The following is a 20,947-nucleotide window of genomic DNA, read 5'->3' as shown; positions in this document are numbered from 1 at the left end:
GGCGTGGCGGCAGGTGTTGGGCTGCATGCGGCGACTTTGAGTGACTTCTTGCTGCGCCGATTACTAAAACAAAACTGATTTATGCCTGTCACAAGGCGAACAGTGCAGCCAATTGCTGCCAGAGACAGCGACGGAGCCAGAGCCACGGCCAGAGCCAGACTCGGTCCCGGTTTCAGTACCCTGTCCCCCCAAAGCCTGAGTCCCCCTACCCAACAGCTTGCCAACGAAGAGTGGACGACAATTAGTTCTACATGTCGTCACACGTCGTAAGCTGCAGGAAGCCACAAGAAGAGGCAACGAGCAACGCAACCAGCAACCAGCAACCATCAACCAGAAATGGCAACAACTTTCGGCTTGGGGACCCAACCATCGTCTCTTCTGCACTTTCATCTTTTGCTCTGCCCCTTGCCACTTGCCACTTGCCACTCCTCCCCGGATCTGTTTCTGTTTCTGTTGCGGTTGTGTAATGCCACGACAAAAAGCGATCAGATGTCCTTCTACGGATGTGCTCTCTCCCTCTCTCTTTGGTCTGGCGTCTTAATGATCTGCCCTGAACTGAACTGAACTGAACTGCAGAAAAGAGCTGAGAAAAGATGCGTAGAGATCTGGCGGTATTGGAGTTCAAGATATGCTCAAGATAGCCACATGTCGAGGATGTGCTTGACATTGAGTTGGAGAAAAGGGTCTTACAAAATCTGAACCATTTTTGATTACAGGATTATAGTCGTTTGAAGACGCTTAACTTCGTTTCTCATCTATAAATTCGAACCACATTACAGTAGGCTTATTGCTTTGAAATATCACAAAACTTATAGATATTCGGCAAGCGCCATTCAAAAACCATTTCTCCGTCGACTCCGCCCGACCAATTGCGCATCACTGGAGATCCATGTGTGTGGGGGGTTATTCAACCAGTTGGGCTCGAGCCTTCTCGGTTTCTCATCCTTGTCATAACATGACCGTATCGTGCTGGTCCGGTACTCAGTGACTGCTGATGATAAACCACATTACTGCCCCTTAAGTATGCCCATGTATGTTACCTCCCAATACGTGACGAGGGCTTCTGCAGACTCTCTCTCCTCTCCCCACTGCTCACTGCGCACTGCCCACTCGCCCCATCGAGTGGCACAACTGGCAGCTGGCGGCGTTTTCATGCTGCTGGACATGTAATTTCAGCGGCCCGCACCGACTGGACTGCCATTTACCATTCATAGCTACCTTTTTGCTGCTAAATGATCACCATGCCCGCTTGGAGTTGACTAGATCCAACTTAGCTTCAAAGTGGTCACAAAAAGTGGCACTGGAACAGGTTGCAGTGGCTGCACTGCATTCTGTGGCTGAAGTTGGGGCTAGTGCCGCATTGCTTTGGTTTCTGTTTCTGTGCCAAGCGAGTCCTAAAGGTCATTGCGAATAGAAGGCATCTTATCTTATGCGAGTACCTGTCGGCTCCATTATGTCCAGTATCCAGTGTCTACACGGCGACGCGACACTTCCGTTTCCACTTTGCGGTTGTCCAGCCTCAGAATGGGACTGCCTCCGAAAACTGGATGCCCTGAAACACGATCCAGTCCCCAGGATGACTTACCCAAACGGAAGTCTGAAACATTTTGTGCATTTTTTCATAAATTCCTTAAGGTACGTCTGATCCACTGCTACTCGTATCATAATCATAAAAGCTATCCAGCCAGATTCCAAAATATTAAACTTTATACTCGTGTGCCACTCGATAGAGATTGGAGGAGATTGGAGCTGCTCACTCGCCCGGCAACAATCGCTGGAGATTTCGATTTCGATTTCGGCAGTGGAAACCTGACTACTCAACTGGGACGAGGTGCGGCCGCTGAGCTGATGTTGGCTATTGCCAAATATAGTTGGGCTTAGATTTCAGGTTATTGTCGGGCCATAACCATAGCTGCCTTGAAGATTGAAGAGAATCATAAGCTTTAAGAATTTACTTTCATGCCGATTCAGATGACCTGGAAAGATGTTTATTTTCTAGGCAAATTATGTGGATATACTCGAATTTTCAGAAGAGAGAAATTACCAGAATTCAGCCACCTCAATCTGTTTCTAGAAGTTATAATTTGGGTAAAATTAAAATTAGAATCTGTTGGCTGCATCCATTAGTACGAGTATCTTCCTCCGAACTTTGTTCGTCGTTTCAAATTAGTAGCTCATTTGGTTGTACATCTCTGGTCTTATAGGGACACGCCTGGCTGAATGCAGACTTATTCTTCTTTATCACAAGTACGAGTATCTTCAGTTTGAGCCAGCCAAGTGCATCCGACAGATAGAGATAGATATGGAAATCAGCTCGGCCTGTCCAGGTCCCATTCCAGACTGCGACACGTGTTGTCCGGCACTGGGTTCAACCGAGTTCAGTCTATTAATCGATATGTGCATGGACGAGTGTGTGCTTGCATAGTTAGAGCAACTAGCAGACTGGACCTAGCCCTATTCCCCAACTAGTTAAATGCAACTTTATTTTCTTTTTGCGGCCTGTGGCTCCGTCTGCGCACGAACAACGCATTTTTGTGCTTGTCATGCCGGTAATGACTCCAACAATAACAATAACAACATCAACAACAACAACAAAAGCAGCAACGAGAAAAACAGAACATGCCACAACTTTGGAGCTGCTCTCTGGAGCCAAAGCCGAGGCCGAGCCCGCCCCAACTGATCCATGAAACTCAACCGAGCGCGTCCACAGCTCCATCCCCCGGCACCAACCCCCTGCACCATCCCCCTACGCCAGCACCAGCACCAGCAGCAGCCACATTGCCAGCCATTCCATCCATGGGTTCTACTTGGCCGACCAGTGCGACGTCAGTGCTCGTTCGAGTATTCCTTTGTTGCTGTTATGCTTTTCAAATTCCTTTGTGGCATTAAATGTAATGGAAAGAGCTCTGGAAAATGCTCCAAAAGACAGAGGTGGCGGTGGAGAGAGAGCGATGGAGAGCAGAGCAGGCTCGTCGCGATAATTATAATGGCTGGTTGACATGAAAGCAAGAGTGTGGTGTGGTGCGACCAAGTGCGGGCCTCATACCGGGTCTTAATGCTGCAGTTGGAGTTCCAAGTGCCCTCATGGGGTTGATGTTGATCCTCATGGAACACACAGGAAGATTAAGTTTTCCCGTCATGAATGGGGTTGATCCTCTGTCAATCTGTCCGTAAACCATAAAAGCGTGCCCCCATAAATGCGAGAATAATTACTAATTAAAAGGCAATTCCACTTAATTATGAAAGTGTAACATCATTTAATTGCTTGGTTTAATGTCTATAATTCCATTTGATTTATTCAAAATTTCTTTAAAATTTGAATTTATTTGCATGCGGGTGAGGCTTGAAAGTTTTTATTTAATTGAAGGAAAGTGTTACAGCTTCGAGTTTAAATGTATATCCTCCTCTCTCTCTCTCTCTTCTGAACATCTACAAGGGTTCCCCTATTCACTGAAGAACAGCGCCTGGTGCTCGGGTTCTGCGAATTGTTCTGGGAACACTGTTCCCAACATTTGCATTCGTAATTGGATTGTCAGGGCGATGCGCCTTTGATTGATTTGCAAAAGGGTTTGCCTTCGAAATCAGCTTAGAAATTACAACCAGCTCATTGTTTTTAATAAGTCTATGGGAATTTGATGGACACCTTACAATGGAGCCCAAATGAGTTACATAAGTCCCAGCTGTTCCCACGCTGCTCTCAGAATATCACACTCACACTCCACCCAGGTCTATACATAATTGAATTAAACGCACATGAAATCGGCTACTGGTATTTTCATGTACAAACAAATATTTTACCTAAGCCTCTGCACACCTCCCCTCAAAGGAATGGCCTAAGAAAGACAAATCATGTTGGCCAGGCCATGCCGGACCCTTTAGGGCTAACCAAATGAGGTGTAGTTGTCTTGGCCATGATTCTCCCTCCGATTTAGCTTCTGTTTGTGGTTCTCCTCCCTGTTCAGCTTCTGTTTGTTTCCTCCTCTGATTTAGCTTCGGTTTTCTTATTTCATATGGGTTTCAGTCTCAGTCTCAGTCTGAGTTTGTCTGCTTTTGGCTCTGTTTCTGCTGTTTCATCGTAATTATCAACTTGAAAAAGCGCTCATTACTCCTCGGTGGGGAAAAACTCTATAGAAGAAACTGAGGAAAAGAAAAGAGAAGATTGCCAACTAATCATTGTTAGAAAGTGAAGTTGTCGTTGTTGTTTCAGTTTATGTTGGCCAAACGAGTTACACGAGTCTACCATCCAAATAAGTGAATGTATACACCAGATTGAGACCTGGATGGATGAGAATGATGATGGTTTCCTTTCCATTTCGAGCTAAAGACTTTAACTGTGGTCAGTGAGGAGGGGAAAGAATCGAAAGACAGATCAACAGACCAACCCTCATTTCACACAGTTCTAACCCTTCTCAGGTCCTCTCCACACTCATAAATTGTTAGAATCTGTAAGCCCCTCTCCCAGCCACCCAGACACTTGTCTGGCATAAATCAAATCCCATTTAATGGACGAGTACACTTCCCCTAAGCCCAAGTAAACAATTCAATTTGGCAAACCCACAGCAAAACCCTCCCTCTGTACCAAAAAATCGACTCAAAATTCAGATCACAATTTGATAATCCGCAGAGCCACTTAAAAAATCAATTGAAACCCGCAGAAGCGAGGGCATAAATCAATAGAACTTAGGTCTATGGAAATTATTGCCAGCCGCTAGAGCCGCTCCCACGCTCTGCAGGAAGCACAAGACCAGCGAACGGGTGAGGAAACTCCCTCGACACAGGGCACAGGACACAGGACACGGGACACAGGAAGTGTTTGGTCAACTAAAAAAACAGAACACCAGAGGAAAAGCCGAATGACAATCGGGGCAGGAATGGATGGAAGGATACAAATGTGGGAACTTGAATGTCACGTGTGCTTTTAATTGATTTCTGGCAGGCGATTTGCATGGGAAACATTTGATTGCACGGGGGTAAAGGGATTCCCAGTAAAGGGCCCGGCTCGTCTGGTAATTAACCAAGAAGCGACAGGCGACAACAAATATTGTGTTAATATCCATAAATTGAGGCGAAGCCCGGGCCCAGCCGAACCTTAACCCTTTTGCTGAGTGACGGTTTGACTGTCATTAAATTTGCATAGAATGTTGGCCTCCGAAACGCTGCGAACCAAAACCGCCCCATTGTCTCCGTCTCCACCTCTATTTTCCCCCCACATCCATTTTCATCCAAGTCCAGCTCCGTTTGCGACATACCTTGAGGGCACTCAGCCAGAACCAGATCTCTGCCCCGGAGAACATACCCCAATGTATATAAAAATATATTTATTTTTATTTAGTTGCACGCGTTAATTTATTCTACAGAACTGAACAGAACAGAACAGCGACCATGCCACGTCTTTGCCTCTGCCTCTGTCTTTGCTTCTTTCTCTTCGAAAACCACATCCGAAAATTATACAATAAAATGTAAAATAAACTCGTTGTTGGCAGCCATTCGAAATTGTTATTGCCAATGGATATTTATACAAACAGCTGCGAGCCGATCCAACCACAAGAAAGTGCAGCGTCCTCCCGCTGACCCCGACCCCCTCGAAGACCCAATCCCCACTCCCATTCTCAGTCGCAGGCCAAGTCGAACCTTGTCAATCTGCCAGAGAATACGAGTACCAGACAGGGGCGGGGCACAGGCAACACCCACATCGAAGAAATGACAGTGCCACAGACAGACCGACAGACACTCGTCCAAAACGGAAGCAGTTAAGCTTTGAATAATTTATGAATACTCACCAAGCTCAAGAGGTGCAAAAGTTGCATATCAATTTGAAAGAACTCGAAGGAGGCATTCGGGTATATGTAAACTTATATTGAGGGAAGTTCCAGATTGGAGGAACTTAATTTTAACACTTTTTCTTTGGTTTCGGTTCTCGAATGTGAATTTTATTAAAGGGAATACCCTCGGAGAAGATGAACCTAATCAGCAAAAAGATATTATAAGTCATTTTGGCTATATGTAGTGAAATCTCTTTGTGACTAGTACTGATTGGATCATTTTTACAGGATATACTCCTGGAGTAAATTCCCTTTGAATATATCTTCTCTACATCGCATAAAGCGTAACTATTTGTTCTAAGTGGCTATTCATCATTTATTTGCAACTCGAAAAAGCCGCTAGCCAATGCTATAGTATAATTCCAATTCTAACCAAACTGCCACAGACGAGCCACAGCCCAGAAGCCACCGAATCAATCAGTTCCATCATATTTAGTATGCCAATGACAGTCTATGCTCGCCGACCGTACAAAGACCCACTTGACTGCTGCTGCGGTTGCTGCTGTCCTGTACGGTGGTCACCCGAATATGGAGTTGGGGACTTTGTGGTGTGTAGTGTGGTGTGGTGTGGCGTGGCGTGGCCACTTCCTAATTTGGTTCCGCTATTTATTGTCGCATACTCTTTTTTCCTTCGTATTTATTATTTAATTTGTTGTAGCTGGTGTGGAATTCCAAGTGCCAAATGCAGGCAGGCAGGCAGCGGCAGCGGCAGCGGTCAATGCTTTGTATGCCAAATGCAAAGGTCCGATGGGGGAAGTCGGAACCAACGCCCCAACAGAATCGTTTGAAGAGGTGCGGAGCAGGAGGCGGAGACGGAGGCCCAGTAGAGTTCTCTACATTAAAACAGTAAAAGAAACTGAAAATGACACTGATTGCCATAACGGATGTATCTACTAGTACGTATAGGATGGCTATTTTGGGGCTGCTGGAATGGTGGTACTTCCTTTTGGGTGTGGCTGACCTTCATGGCACACAACATTTCGACTATTCCGCTCGTTCGGCTTTCTATTTCTACTGCTAATCTGCATAAATTCCTCTGCCCCCAAAGCGGATTCAGACACAAACACAGCCACACACAATCAACAACACGAGCAGGAACAACCTGAGAAAATAACCGCCAAGCGAACAGTTTATTTCGAGCTAAGCACTAAATTAGCTCGCTTAGCTGGGAAATCGCTGGGGGAGCGGGATCGGGAGCTTAGACGAAAACGCCAACGACGAAGATTGCTCGCATACCAGAGAGCCTCCACTTCCGCCTGGAAAATGCCTTGGGAAAGAGGAACAAATGAAAGAAAGAAAGAATGCGACCGGCATAGAATTCAGATTTAGCTGCCTTGACGACTACGCATGGCTGTTTGTTGGAGGTAGAGGACTGTGGGAATGGGTCACAGTCACATCTGAAGTGGGTTACATCTTCCATACATTCGTACGTCTGCTGTGGTTGTGGGTGCTGTCGATCCGCGCTGATGTTGGTTGATCCTAAGGAATGCCGTGAAAAGCGCACTGGATCTTGTCTTTGTCAGTGTCAGTGCCATTGTCAGGGCAGATCTCGCCGTTGTTGGACTCTTTTAGAATAATTGTCAGCCAGTGGCATGTACTTGGAAGCCAGGTCGGGGCCGTGGCATGACAAACTTTGAAAATGCGATTCAGCAGGAAGATTTTACGTTCAGATATTCGAGTTCCATCAACTAAGCTGTAAGTTGCAAACAAATGACATAATATAACAGCATCATTTACTCTTTTCCTACTGGTAACACCTGCTCCCTATCTTGGCAGCTACCACTGTCCACAAATGAATACTTAATACGCAAATGCATTTCGCTTACTTATACGCGCAGGCGGCGCATTGAACTCTGTGGCGCTTCAAACAAAAGACTTAGGCAACGAACTGGCCCGGAGGCATGCCAAAAACGGGTTTGGCCAAACGACAAACGCAGTTCCATAGAGCAGCCCTGGGCAGTGCCCCCCCTATGCCACACCCACCATTAACAATGATGCTCCCTCGTACCTTGATGCCCAGACAGACAGCAGGACAGGTTACCAATGTTCGATATGTGTACTGGGTACTGGATACTGGATGGAGTTGCTTTGCGTTGCTCCTGTTCCCATGGTTCGACATGCACAAACGTGTTCGTTCGCAGATGAGTCATCGTGCCCGCTCTCTGTCAGGTGGTGCCAGGTACCACAGATTCTGAAACAGGTATGAGAGAACAGTATTTCACAAGATTGTGCATGTCTTGGCTCAGGTTGGCTTGGCTTTGGCTATTGATTCCCTTTGCTCTTTGGCTGTTTCCTTTTGGCCTCTGCGCCTCTGTTTTTGTTGACTTGTAGCATGGGAAAGTATCTGCGGATCTGCGGATTGATATATCCGCAACCTTCGAGTGCCAAACCCAGCGGCTTGTCAAAAATCCTACACACATCGCGGCTAAAATAATTCACAACATACCTCGATTGCTCCAGTGCCTAGTATCTTGGCCTCTTTGTCACACGTCGCTTGCTCAATGTAAATTAAGAACACAGCCGCACTGACGACCATTTATGGCCCGACTTCAACCTCAACCCAGGCCGAGAGAACTGGTTTGCAATTAAACAACTAAACAAAAAAAATTATTAAGCAAAATGAGTCTGAAATTAATTATTTATGCGCTCAAGATAAGCACAAGAGAAGGAGGCAGAACAAAGAACCCCAAGCCCAAGCCCAAACCACAAGCCCCAAGACAGATCCAACACAAGTGGGCGTCTCCAGTGGCTAGGAGGAGAGCTTCCAAGAACCATAAGCCATAACTCTAGCCACGGCTAATGCGGTATACTGGTACTGGTACTGGTACTGGTATATGGATAGGACTGGAAAAACAGTTCACAGTTCAGTAAGCACGACACTCCACTCCCCCTTTTGGCCGGGGCAGTGGCAGTGGCAGTGGCAGTGGTAGCTGCAACGCGTGCCAACTGGGCAGCTGCAGGCGCTGTACCTACAGACACCACCCCGATCGTCATACACGAGTTCACAGCTCCAGCTCCACCAGCCCGCATAATTTAGAGTCCGTTCAAGAGCCAGACCAGAACCCGGTCCAAGAGCCAATTCAAGTCCAAGAGCAGCACCCAGGAGCAATAATGCACGTAAATATTCAGAGCCAGAGATAGATCCGACCCGACCCTATGGAACTCCGCTGCACTTTTAGACCTATTACCCTCTTCTGTCGACCATGACATTTGTTGAAATTTGTTTAAATTTTATATAAATGGTTGGACCAACTCCAACTCCAACTGCAGTCTAGCCTGAAATGAGCTTTACTTCTCTGCAGCACAACGAATTTCCAATAAACTGAACCCAAAACCTGTAAACTTTTGACACCACTCGAACTCAAGCAATGGTTATATCATCTGTGTAGTAGAGCCAAATGGAGGGGGGCGGTAGCTCCACATCGCAGTCCTCCTCATCTATCAGACCGTTCTCGTCCAAGGTGCCGTTCAGGTCGAGCTGGCCGCAGGCCTTTCCCTGCGGGAGAGATCATTCAAGAAGGGGTGTCTCTGGAGAACAGAGATCAACTTACTCCATTGGAGAACTTGCGCCACTCGTAGCTGCCCGCATGGTGATTGTAGTGCTGCTTGTACTTCTGTTGGATGTCGTAGATAGTGTCTTCATCGCACACGGTCATGAACAGGGTCTGGGCCGTCAGGGCATTGATGATTCGAATAAGGCGTGCACGTCGTGTGAGTCTCCCAATGTGATAGAAGGGATCCTGACTCCACATGGCGCCATTGGTCTTGGCAAACTCACTGATAGCCACCTCCAGGATAGGTGGAAAGAGGACACGCGGTCTGCCAGTCCTAACCGAGATCTCCGTGCGGGGCTCCCCATTCTCATGGAAGAAATGTGTTAGATCCTTGCCCGCATGAGCTACCAAGTAATCCATGTTCTGCAGAAGATTCGATAGAATATGGGGATAGAGCAAAGAATTAAGAGATTTTTCTGTTAAGACCTACGGTATTCCAGTGATCCAAGCGATCCCGTATCATGGGCGTCAAATCATAGACGTTATTGTGTATAATGATCCAGCAGTCGTCCTTCTTGTTATGCAGCACAGTCTCATCCTTCAGATAGTATCGCATTTTATTAATTGGTTGTTCCATTTCACAGATTTACATACGAGTAGCAACAAAGCCGAATGCGAATGTAATGTAATTTGATTTGACTGAAAAAACTGTCGCCTCTTGACTCGGCCCATTAATTCTGAGTGTTCTAACGTTGCCAACTGGGGAGGGGAGAGATGGCATCGCTTCCAATGGAAAATGGTCTCGGGAGCGGGTCTTATCGCCTCGAATGCATCATGGCGGCTGTTGGGCTGTTGGGCTGTCGGGCAGGCCAATTAATTTTAGCTGCAGCCGCTGCAGCGGTCCAAGTACGAGAATTCTCCGTTTCATTAGAGAGGCATCTGGTTTTCGGGATGCCATTGCATAATTAGCCGCCAATTGTCAAGTCGTCGCCGGCCGGCGGTTCCCGTTTGCCCTCTGCCGTGGTTGCCCATCAATCGCTCGCCATAAATAGAAAAATTAGATTAATGACTGATGGCATTTTTGGTCTAACCTCCGGAGGTTACAGACACTCACTCCACTCCACAGACATTCTTATTGATGGGAGCTCTGTCAGCGACCATTGGAAGTGCACCGCACTTTGAAATATTTCCCTCCAGCTTGTTCCCAAGATCATGGAGCTTCAGCTATTCAATGGACTAAAAGTCTTAGACCTATGTGCCCTGCTGGAGCCAGAAACCATTGTCTCGCATTCGTACAAGTCAGATATCGAATATTCCGCTCATCCGAAAGTTGATTGGTGCTATGGACGAATAATGGAAAAGTGCATCTACCAGAAATTGACACACCACCCGAATCATTAAATGTCTTGCTCATCGGCACTGATCTAGATTCAAAACTGTTTCTGCAGTACATTCGCACATTAAATTGATGCTTCCAAATGACATCCTTCGGAGCAACACAAATAGTTCACAATGAGTGGGGGTAAATGGTTTGTTGGCTATGAATGGCTTTGAATTCCCACATTAAAATTTTAAGGTACTTAACAGAAGGCTCTACCTCTTTTTGATGACCACTTTCTGTACCACAGCTCTTAGCCGGAAAAACTTATAGCCCCTTTCCATCCTATCGAATGGTTTCAGTTTCCAGACTGAACTTTGAACTATGCGCCGCTGCCTTGTGGTACCAAAGGTAACTAATGGACCCACGTGATAAAATCAACTTCCGCAGGATTACAAAGTCAGCGACCTGGCCTGGCTCTGGCCCTGGCCCGGCGGGGGCAGGTCAGCAGCACACAGCTGCCGCGTTCCGTTGCGCATGCGCAGACACAGGAGCCCAGGGATTTGCCATGGCAACTGCGAGTGTACACAAAACATGACTAAACAATATATATAGGTGGCAAGGAAGGGGTAGCACCCTAGGAAAGGATACTGTGTGGAAAGCGGAAGGGTGGCCATGCGGAGGCTCGAGTGGCATCTCATATTGCAATTATAGCGCATATAGATTTAGTGCTAAAAGGATTTACAGATACTCAATGTTTACTTTAATTGGTTTGTCTGACGGCGCCACGCGCCTCTCTAAGTGGATTTTAATATCGCCACAGGCTGTCGGGAGAGCAGGCTGCGTGATTGCAGCAGCTGTTGGTGGATAGCCGCAGACGGCAATTATATGGGCTGGCCCATTTGCAGCTTGGCCTTGCCCCAAGGAAAGCTGCATCCTTTTTGGCAATGCCAAACACAAAGCGGTGGCAACAGCAGGGCCTCAAATGCCACAATATATGGCAATTAATCACGCAACAGTCCGAAAACCAGACAAAATTGTGCCAGATGAGAAAGAGACAGAGCACCGAATTGCTTGATTACCTGTAAAAGGATATAGAGTGTTCAGCAGGGGCACAAGATCTTTTTATAGTCCTGATATACCCTGGATCTTTATCTACTCCTTCTAAATTGATGACAAACTGTACATTCGGCAATATATCCCTGTTACATACTGGCATACCCCTTGAAAAAGGTACGAAGCCGAAAAGCAAATTGTTGACAAATGTTATCCACAAAAGAAAGGATACAAAAAAGTAAAAACAGCTAGACCCTGACAATGACAAGGACAACGACAATGGCGACGACTACAACACGAATGCCAGCTGCAAATGTGGTGGCGAACCAGTGGATGAAAGGAGTCACTCACTAGTCGGTGGTGCTGCTGGTGTGGGTTGGACTGTGATCAACAGCCACTCAGGCCTATTTGCATGGGCGGTGGCCAGAAAGTGAAAAGTGGTGTGGCAGCGGTGGCCAGCAAGGGTGCGAGTGCGAGTCCTGCTAATTGCCTCCAAGTCAACTGTGAAGCTGCACATATGTCGATGTGAAAGGGCGAAGAAAGACCACAGAACAATGAGGACGAGTTTTCCCATTTTCCTGTCCAACAATGAGGTTGAGTTTCCCATTCTTAATTTGTTTGCTCGCCGGCTAGTTTTGATTTAGAGGAATGGCAACAGCCGGTTGTTCATTTGACACGCCCGTCCTGTCCGCCTGCCCCGTCTTGATCTCCGGCCAAGGAGCTGCAGCTGCAGCTGCTGTTGTGGCTGCCTCTGCTGCTGGTAATGGGTCTAATGTGTCTTGGGTTTTGGGTCAAGGAGGCAGGGCACAGCCGAGTGCGTGTGGCAGGCACAAGCGAGGCTCTGGAACAATGCAGGCGAGGCACATAAAACTCGAAATGGAAACTGCAAATGCTGCGGGCTCGAGCAACCAACCCCAAGGGTCCCCACAAGGGCCATAGGGAACCGATTCCAATCGCAACCCCTACGCACTGCACCACTCTGATGAGCCACGAACCACGTGCGTCACGCGCAGTCGCAGCCAACAGCCAGGGACCCCGACCCCAGGGTATCCGACTCCGACCCCGATCCAGGCCCCGTTACGAATCGAACAATGGCCACAGGCTTTTCAGAACCCATTGAGTGCGTTATGAAAATAAATAAAAATAAAAAAACTAGCAGAAAATACTTTGTTAATGTAAATGACAGGAAGTGTGCACTTGAGGGCCAGCATCATCGTCGTCTCCGTCGCCGTCATTGTCCCCCAGAGAGGCTGCAATTATATTGCACCAAACAATAAAAAACTCAGACCACAAAATACTATACTTACTTTTTTTTCGCAATTGCAAGTTTAGCGGAAAAAGTGCGACAAAAACTGCTGCAGCTGCAGACACGAGTATTTTTTTAATTTCTGTTTCTGTTTTTTCCCCTCTTTTCCAATACTTAATTCAAATGGCAATTGCAATTGCAATCTCAATCGAGTCGCCGTCGCCGTGTGCGTAGGCAAACGAGTACGAGTACTAGTGCGGGTATTCCAAGTCCAATTGTGGGACAGCGCGAACGGAGATGCCTGTCAGATTGCCTTGACACATTGACAAAGTCAGGCGCCAACTAATACAAGTTATGCGATTATCTGAACACATTCCCAAGTATGTAGTTTACTCTCTGGGGATATTAAGACTTAAGTACTTCGTATTATGAGTGGATTAAAATTGAGGAAACAAATTAATCCATACAGCAAATACAGGGATTCCAAAGTATCATTCATTTCTGAAAGGACTCGGAAAAGGAACTTCACTTAAAGGTCCCTTGCTTATATTATAAACTGATATAGTTCCATGTATGTATGTTGCATGTATAATATGAATTTCCTGAGTTCTCCGTAATATATCGTACCAAAATATCATCTAACTACATTTGGCAATCCAATTATAGTTACCTAAAAGTAATTCCCTGTATTGTTGAACACATAATGACTTTTCATCATGCCGTATGCCTGACACATTCTATGGATACCTCCAACAACGTTTCACCTTGCCTACAACACACTACGAATATACAAAATAATTACCGGGACCACAGGGTGGCTGCATTATAGTCAACACCCAGCCCAAACCAGAAGTGGCAACAGCTGACGGAGTCCACAGGCATCGCTCACCCGCAGACAGATCTCGCCCGCCCCTGTGTCTTTCCTGGCATATTGAACGTGACGACCTTTGTCTGTCGTAGGGGCACATCTCTATGCGTTCCCTGGAATCATCAAAATTATTGTATAAACATGCATCTAATTGAAAAGTGTGCCGTAATTCATTAGAAGGCCAGATAATATCTGCAAGAGCAACAATGGGGTCCTGATCAGGTCTGGCCAACTGTTATCCAGCTCAGGAGAGGGCGGCGCCTGCGCACAGGACTACGATCTGTACATGTTGCTTTAGAGGGAGTTCATGATTCTGGTTTCTGTCTAAGGGGAGGGTTCATCACACACAACTGTTCCCATTTTGTTGTGTGATTCTTATACATATGCTTCAACCGATGCGTCTGCGCAAATCTGAATAAATGATACGCTTGAATTTGCCAACATATGGGACAAAGCGGTATTTGGTTTCTGCGGATCATAGCTTAAAAACGTTAGTTAAGGGCAAGATGGGAGGGTTACATTTGAACATCTGTTATCAGAAAGGTGGCAATGTTCCCATAGATCTCATTTCAAAACGTATAAACGTAAAACAGTTGGTTCCCTCATTTTTAAGTATCTTTCCGATGCTTCTATAGTACTTCTATGGATCTTGTTATAATTTCTAATAATTCATATTATTGGCTTACGAAAAATCTTCTTGAAATGCATTCAAATTAACAAAATGTCGTGTTGTAAAAAACATCATCTCCATGTACTTGTTCTCGCCAATTAAGTTCTCCTCGATCAAACCTCATTTGTTCACAGTACTTCTTTATTTTCCAGAGAGTTCCTGTTTAATTGAATACATTGTTCTGCAGGCAGCATTCCCTACCCTAATCAAACCGTATCTCGACATTCTCTTTGGGCACTCTTTGAGCCAAGCAATTAGCGGACGCCACCTTGGAGAGGGAAAGGGAGACAAAATCAACCGCTTCCAGCGGCCAATGCAAATGTCAGTGTTAGCCTGGCTCAAAAAACGGTTCCAAATTGTATTATGATTAGCAATAATTTTACAGCCCAGCCACAGAGGCAATAGAGGGGTACTTTGTCATGGAGTGGCATGCAACATGCAGTTAGATACGACTCGGGTCTTTCGCATGGCATGTTGGAATGCTGTTGGGGGCGGCCAAGCCCAGACCCAGACCCAGCCACAGGCCCAGTTAACAGTTAGCTGCTGCCAGTGAACAACAGGCAGCAGACAAATGGCGGCAAAGTTAACAGGCAGCCCCAACTTCTTCCACATCTCCTCCTTCTGCTGTCTCTCCATTCGCGTTGCGACATTGCAAGGTCGCCTCTGTTGCAGCTCTCCAGCTCCCCAAACTTCCTGCCATTCATGACACTTAATTGCCAGCATTGTTGCTGTTGTCGCTGTTGCTCTCGCGGTTGTTGTTGCCATTAAGCAAAATTCCTTTTTGGCGTTTCACATTGTCGTCGAGCAGTTGGCATATTTTATAATCATCTCAGCGCATCCGTTGTTCTCCCTCTCTCCCTTTATTTGGGCAATTCAATTAAACTTTTCGCTCGCTTAGTTAATATGATTACCGTTATTGCTGCCCCTCTGGCTCTGCCTCCGTTGCCGTGTTCTGACTCTGACTCTGTTGGAGTCAGAATTTGGTTGTCTTTTCTGTTCTGGCTGGCTCCCTTTTGTGAGGCGGCCGAACTGCTTTTGATGTTGCTCGAGCTTGTGCAGTTGAAATATTTTTTATTGATATTTATTGAATTTATGCGCGCTTCCATGTTCTTGGGTGCTTAAAACAAGTGCCAATTTGTGCACCACACCACTTGTCTGGCCCTCTTCTGAGTACTGTACTCCATGGTAGAGTTCTGTGGGAGAGGAATGTTGGGACAGATATGATATGATGATTTTCTTTGTCGCATGAGCATTCTAAACGAAGGGAATACTGTCTTTTGCACTCAGAGCTTCATTTAAGATGAATTAAAATTTTTTAGAACCTTTTCCTATTCCTAAACTCTACACTCATAAAATACCATATCTACAAAAATAAGTCATCTCATTATGGACTACCCCGTCTCAACACCCATATGATATGCATTCCCATCCATATGTTACCATACAACTTCTAGTACTTTTATTATTTGAAGGCTGATTCTGAGCACGTTTCCGGGCCATTCCGTGCGAAAATTTCCGACGCCTCGCAGTCTGCTGCGACCAGAAGGAAAAAACATCAACATATCATATCCGGCTCTATGGAGTTTGGTGCAAACAAAGAAAAAGTTTCAATCGAACATTTGTTTTGATGCAAAAAAGGGAGAGAGGGGAGCACATCGCAGACTAAACAAAGCGGAATTTGGCCAACTGTGAGTGTTTTGATGGCACTGTTTGAGCACGCGCCAAATGGTTCGGCGAGCGGAATGATTGTGATGATTCTCCTTCACCCTCACCCTCTCACCCCTCACCCCTAACCCCTGGCACGGGCATGGGTCGGGCAGCCGTGATGGGCCAAATATAGCCAGCCTGGTGTTATGGGAGATGGGGTTATGGTTGTGGCCCAGCTGCTGACACTGGCATAAACTCACACTAAATGCCACAACAGTGTGCCAATAGCAACACCAATAAAAGGCGAATGCTCAGTGAGCTGTGACGAAGTTCATATACACTCTATGAGGTTCGCGAAACTATACGATATGCAGAAAAACATGGAGAAGGAACACACTCGATAAATATAAAAATATGGAATACCTTTTAATGCTATATGAAACTATTGAAATTGTAAAATATGGTATATTAGAGTCCTGCATGAGTCCATAGAATCCTCAGTAATCAAACAAAGAGTGAGCGTGAAAAATAACCGAATTTTCTGATTTGACAGTAATCGAATCGTGGGATCTACTATATACTAAGCAATAGATATTGATGCCATTTCAACCAATTAGGCATGATATCCAACGGACCCCCTCTCTCCTATCCACATTCCCCCTCCCATATTACTTGCAACTCCTTAACACAGTGGGGAATACCTAATCCCCAGCCACACGCCACAATAAACACATTACACTCAATATTGCACACTCATCGGCCGGTTCCCTCTCCCATTGATGCCTTCCCTCACCCACTCACACAGCTCTTTCAATTCGAATTCAAAATCTATCATTATGAAGCCTGATAATCGATTTCATTGATTCGCTAAATTTATGCGGATGGATGGCGGGTCCAAGTGTTTCTGTGTGTGTCTTTGAGTGTCTTTGGGTCTCGCTGTTTTTTATTATTTAGTGTTGGCATGTTTTCTTTTCATCAAATTTAATGTTTATGCGCATTTGTGCGTTTATGTCAGGCCTTTTTTGTTTGCCACATTAATGAGATTTTTTTATGGGCTGCCAAATTTGGTAGCAGCCCGAAGGCTTTTGCCGGCTCGTAAAAATGCTGCCTAATCTAATACCTGGGACCAGACCCCCATCCATTCCCGATATCTGGGGGCAGTGGGCTCATGGCGTCACTGGAAAAAGCTCTCGCTCGCCAAATGGATCGACGTCAGACGGCACGCCGTCTCCATCTGCCTCTCCGCCTCGGCTCCGACAGCATCCCATCGATAACTCACGTGTGTGTGTGTCTGTTTATCTCTCTCTCTCTGTCTGCTTGTGTGTGTGTGTGTGTGGCAGCCACATATGAAAAGCGAATTTTCTCCCCAAGCGCAAAAACGAAAACGAACACACGAAAAAAAGAAAACGTCGGAAAATTCGATGTGGCGGGGTCGACAGTATGTGTGAGTTTGGTTTTTCTTTGGTCAAGTTTTCCTGCTGCTGCATGCTGGTCGCCTGCTACAAATATCGGAAAATTCCTTTGAGGATTTGCCACAAAGGCGGAAAAGCCGCAGCGGTAACCTTTGATGATTCTCCACACACGCCACAGCACCGCTGTCGTCATCGCCGTCGCCTGGCAGGCATCACATCCCCCTTACTGGCTCTGGCTCTGGCTCTGGCTCTAGCTCCGGCTCTTTCTCTCTCTCTTTCTGGTTCTCCGTCTGAACATTTCCCGATAGTGCGACATCCATTTGCAACCCCCTCAAGAAGCCACCCCTCGCCTTATGCGGCAATGAAAAATGTTTTATAGCTCCTTCCCTCCACCTCTACCTCTCTCTCTCTCTCTCTCACTCTCCTCTCTCACCCTGTTCCCTGTGTGTTTCCCTAGTGCTCTGCTCTCTTTATCTGCTCAAGTGGCACGCCGGCTGCTGCTGCTGCTGCTTGCTGCTTCTTTCACGTACTTGTTAATACTTTTGACTTTTTGGAGGAAAAGCATTTCCCGGGGTGAACGTGTCTGTGTGTGAGAACGAGCGAGTGAGTTTTCCTAAGCGGTTTTCTCAGCTGCCACAAAATGCTTCTGTTTCTGCTGCCATTTCTGTTCGCCTGTTACGTAATTCGCGTAATTTATTCAATTTTGAGAATTAATTTTTTAGCACCCGCGAGTTTTCGGCTACTCATATGACGCCTATCACGACACGGATTCTGAGGGGACAATTGTGTGCATACATATATGGAAAATTTCCTGAGCCTTGAAGACATAGGCGGTCAACACCGCTGGAGCTGCTCGTCAAAGTGGAATTGGTCTTGATCAGGCAGATTCACGCGCGCAAGTTTTGAAATTGTCTTGTTACTTTTTGTTTTCCAGCACTGCACGCCGAATCGCGCTGACTTTTTCAAAGCTTTTTACTTGATTTTTATATTTACTCCCAAAAATATGCTACAACTCTGAGTAAATTTCTATCGATATACCGATGTCTGACACGAGCTGGCCGCCATGAAACTGGTTTTGGCGGTTCATTTTTGATTTGAAGAAGAGATGTTCAATTTTGTACGACTTTTTCAGTGCTGTCAATTATTTAAGGGAGTTATTATTATATTTGTAGGGAGTCAGCACAAAACTATCTAGAGTGTAGCCCGAATCAGCCAAATGAAGTCCATCGATGGTCCAGGACAGATATTCTCTAGCGGAGGATCGCTCCCAAAAGAAGGAGTCCGGGCAGAAACCGGGGTGACTGGCATCAATGGCTATGATCTCTATGTGCCTAATGTTGAGGTAATACGCAGATGGGGCTTAACTTTCTCCAAAATCATTTTGAAAGTGTATTTTTCGATACGAAATGTCTTCAAAAATCTGAAAACTTGACCATTACAAAGCTGTTTACAGCTGTTTTTGTTTGTCAGAATCGATAAGAAAATGAAGCATATCGGTGGACAACATTTGCGAAAACGGGAGAACCTAAATACATATACCTAAATGCGTATCATACATCATATTTGTAAATATGAACTTAACACATCAGCAAATAGGCTAACAGACCTTTATTCTAAGATAACAAGGATAAAACATTTCAAAACTTGAACAATAATAAATATTCAAAATGGGAGGTTTTCCTGATTTTAATAATTAAAATCACAAATTATTTTGCATATTCAAAATGTATCATATTAACCCAAAAACCACTACAAATATAATTATATTTTTGAACACCCCATCACCGTATTCAGACGACTATGCACATTTTCGATATTGTAGTTCTTCAATTTCTTCCCCACCACACCTTTGGGTAGGCTTTGATGAATCCTAAAAAGCACTTGTCCTACTCCCCAGCTTATTGAGGAGTCAATGGTAAAGCCTCCCACAATGCTGTTATGTGTAGCCAACATTTATAATCAAATTACCGAATGCTGCATGCCCCAGGCTACGCAAGGAGGTGCCTGTGCCGGTGCCGGTGCTGATGCTGATGCCTCTAATGGATATATGAATGCAACAGAGAAAACAGAAAGCTATTCCTGCTGCGGCTCCTGCTCCTGTTACTGTTAGGCAACGCCCAGCCAGCAGCCAGCAGCCATCAGCCAGCGCTTGGAACAACAAAGAGAGTGCCGCGCCTGCGGTTTTGCCAGAGTAGAGTCCCTGCCTCAGCCCCAGCCGCCTGAGTGGCAAAAACAGGAACAGAGAAGAAGAGTCGACGTCGAGTCTATAATCTCGTTCGGTTAAGCGTCACGCATGCCACTCCCCTAAATTGATATGCCTTCCATGGCCAAACACCAGCAAACATCATCATCCAGCGGTCAGAAGAGCGTCATCAAAGCGTTCCCGTTCCTTGTCGTCATCGTCAATGCTGGCTGGCTGGCTGTGCTGGCTGGCCTGGCCTGGCTGTCTGACTATGGAGGAAGTGGCAGCAGCAGTGGCACCGAGTGGTGGTGGAAGTGTCGGCATGCGGAAAATCATCAAAGCGTTTGCACGGCGGCTTTTTGCCTTTCATTTCGGCATTTCAAAGAAATGTTCCGACATCTCTACCAGGCGAACAGAAACAGCCAGACCGACGATGATGTGGTGTGTGCCAAAAAGTGAATGAAATCGAAATCGAAACGCGAGGCACACACACAGTACCCACAGTATACACACGCCACCGAACCACCAAACCGAACCACCTCCGGTCTGCCGGCCGGCAGCTGGCGTATAAAATTGGCTGTTCCCCGATTTTATTCTAGGTGTTCCTCCCTCCCCTCTCCACTCTTCTACCTCGCCGCAATGGGTGGCGCGTTGACAAAAAATACTGCAAAAGAAAAGGCGGAAAAGGCAGGCGCAAAGAGGGTTGAAGTTTAGCTAAGCGAAAAAAATGGTGCTACTACTAATACTAGTTCTACGAAGGTGTTGGTCTGGTTCTGGGTCTGTGGGTCTCTGGGTCTTGTTGTTCTTGGGGTAGGTTCGTTCGGTAGACCGAAAACTGACTGAACAAAAAAGGTGCATTATATTTAATTGGAAATTTTCAGTTAACACTCCTCTCTTTCTTGCATCAAATAAAACTCTCGTTAATTGAGTTTTCTCTACTTTAATCATTTTTTTACGTTTTTTTTCTCACTACTTTTATAATTTTTTTGTACGTTTTTTTCTTTCTACTTTTATAATTTTTTTACGATTTTTTTGTTAATGCTTGCAAACATGTTAATTATATATTTGAGTATGTATAATATTGAATAAATTGATTAGATTCTGAATAAATTCTTGTGGTTATATGTTTAAATATTGTGGATATTTTAAGAGTCTGTTCTCAGACCGAAGCGAACTGCTTACTAGTGCACTTTCACGTAATTCTCTAGCCTGAAAAAACCGCGTGCACATTT

The 20,947-nt window shown here is 45.7% G+C and overlaps 1 protein-coding gene across 1 annotated transcript; it reads right to left on the bottom strand.

The window, feature by feature from the left end:
* Nucleotides 1-9,102: 9,102 nt before the first annotated feature.
* LOC6595473 (cytochrome b5 domain-containing protein 1) lies at nt 9,103-9,954 on the bottom strand. The gene is made up of 3 exons (XM_002020609.2): nt 9,807-9,954; nt 9,374-9,739; nt 9,103-9,318 (listed from the first exon to the last, which is right to left on the bottom strand). The coding sequence occupies exons 1-3, from the start codon at nt 9,951-9,953 to the stop codon at nt 9,184-9,186; spliced, it is 648 nt and encodes a 215-aa protein (XP_002020645.1). The 5' UTR covers nt 9,954; the 3' UTR covers nt 9,103-9,183.
* Nucleotides 9,955-20,947: the final 10,993 nt, after the last annotated feature.

This window comes from Drosophila persimilis, unplaced genomic scaffold (genome assembly GCF_003286085.1).
Source record: "Drosophila persimilis strain 14011-0111.01,24,50 unplaced genomic scaffold, DperRS2 tig00000191-arrow-pilon, whole genome shotgun sequence".
Classification (NCBI taxonomy): domain Eukaryota; kingdom Metazoa; phylum Arthropoda; class Insecta; order Diptera; family Drosophilidae; genus Drosophila; species Drosophila persimilis.
The sequence above is the reverse complement of the archived record's forward strand: the minus strand, read 5'-3'. Positions and strand labels throughout refer to the sequence as shown.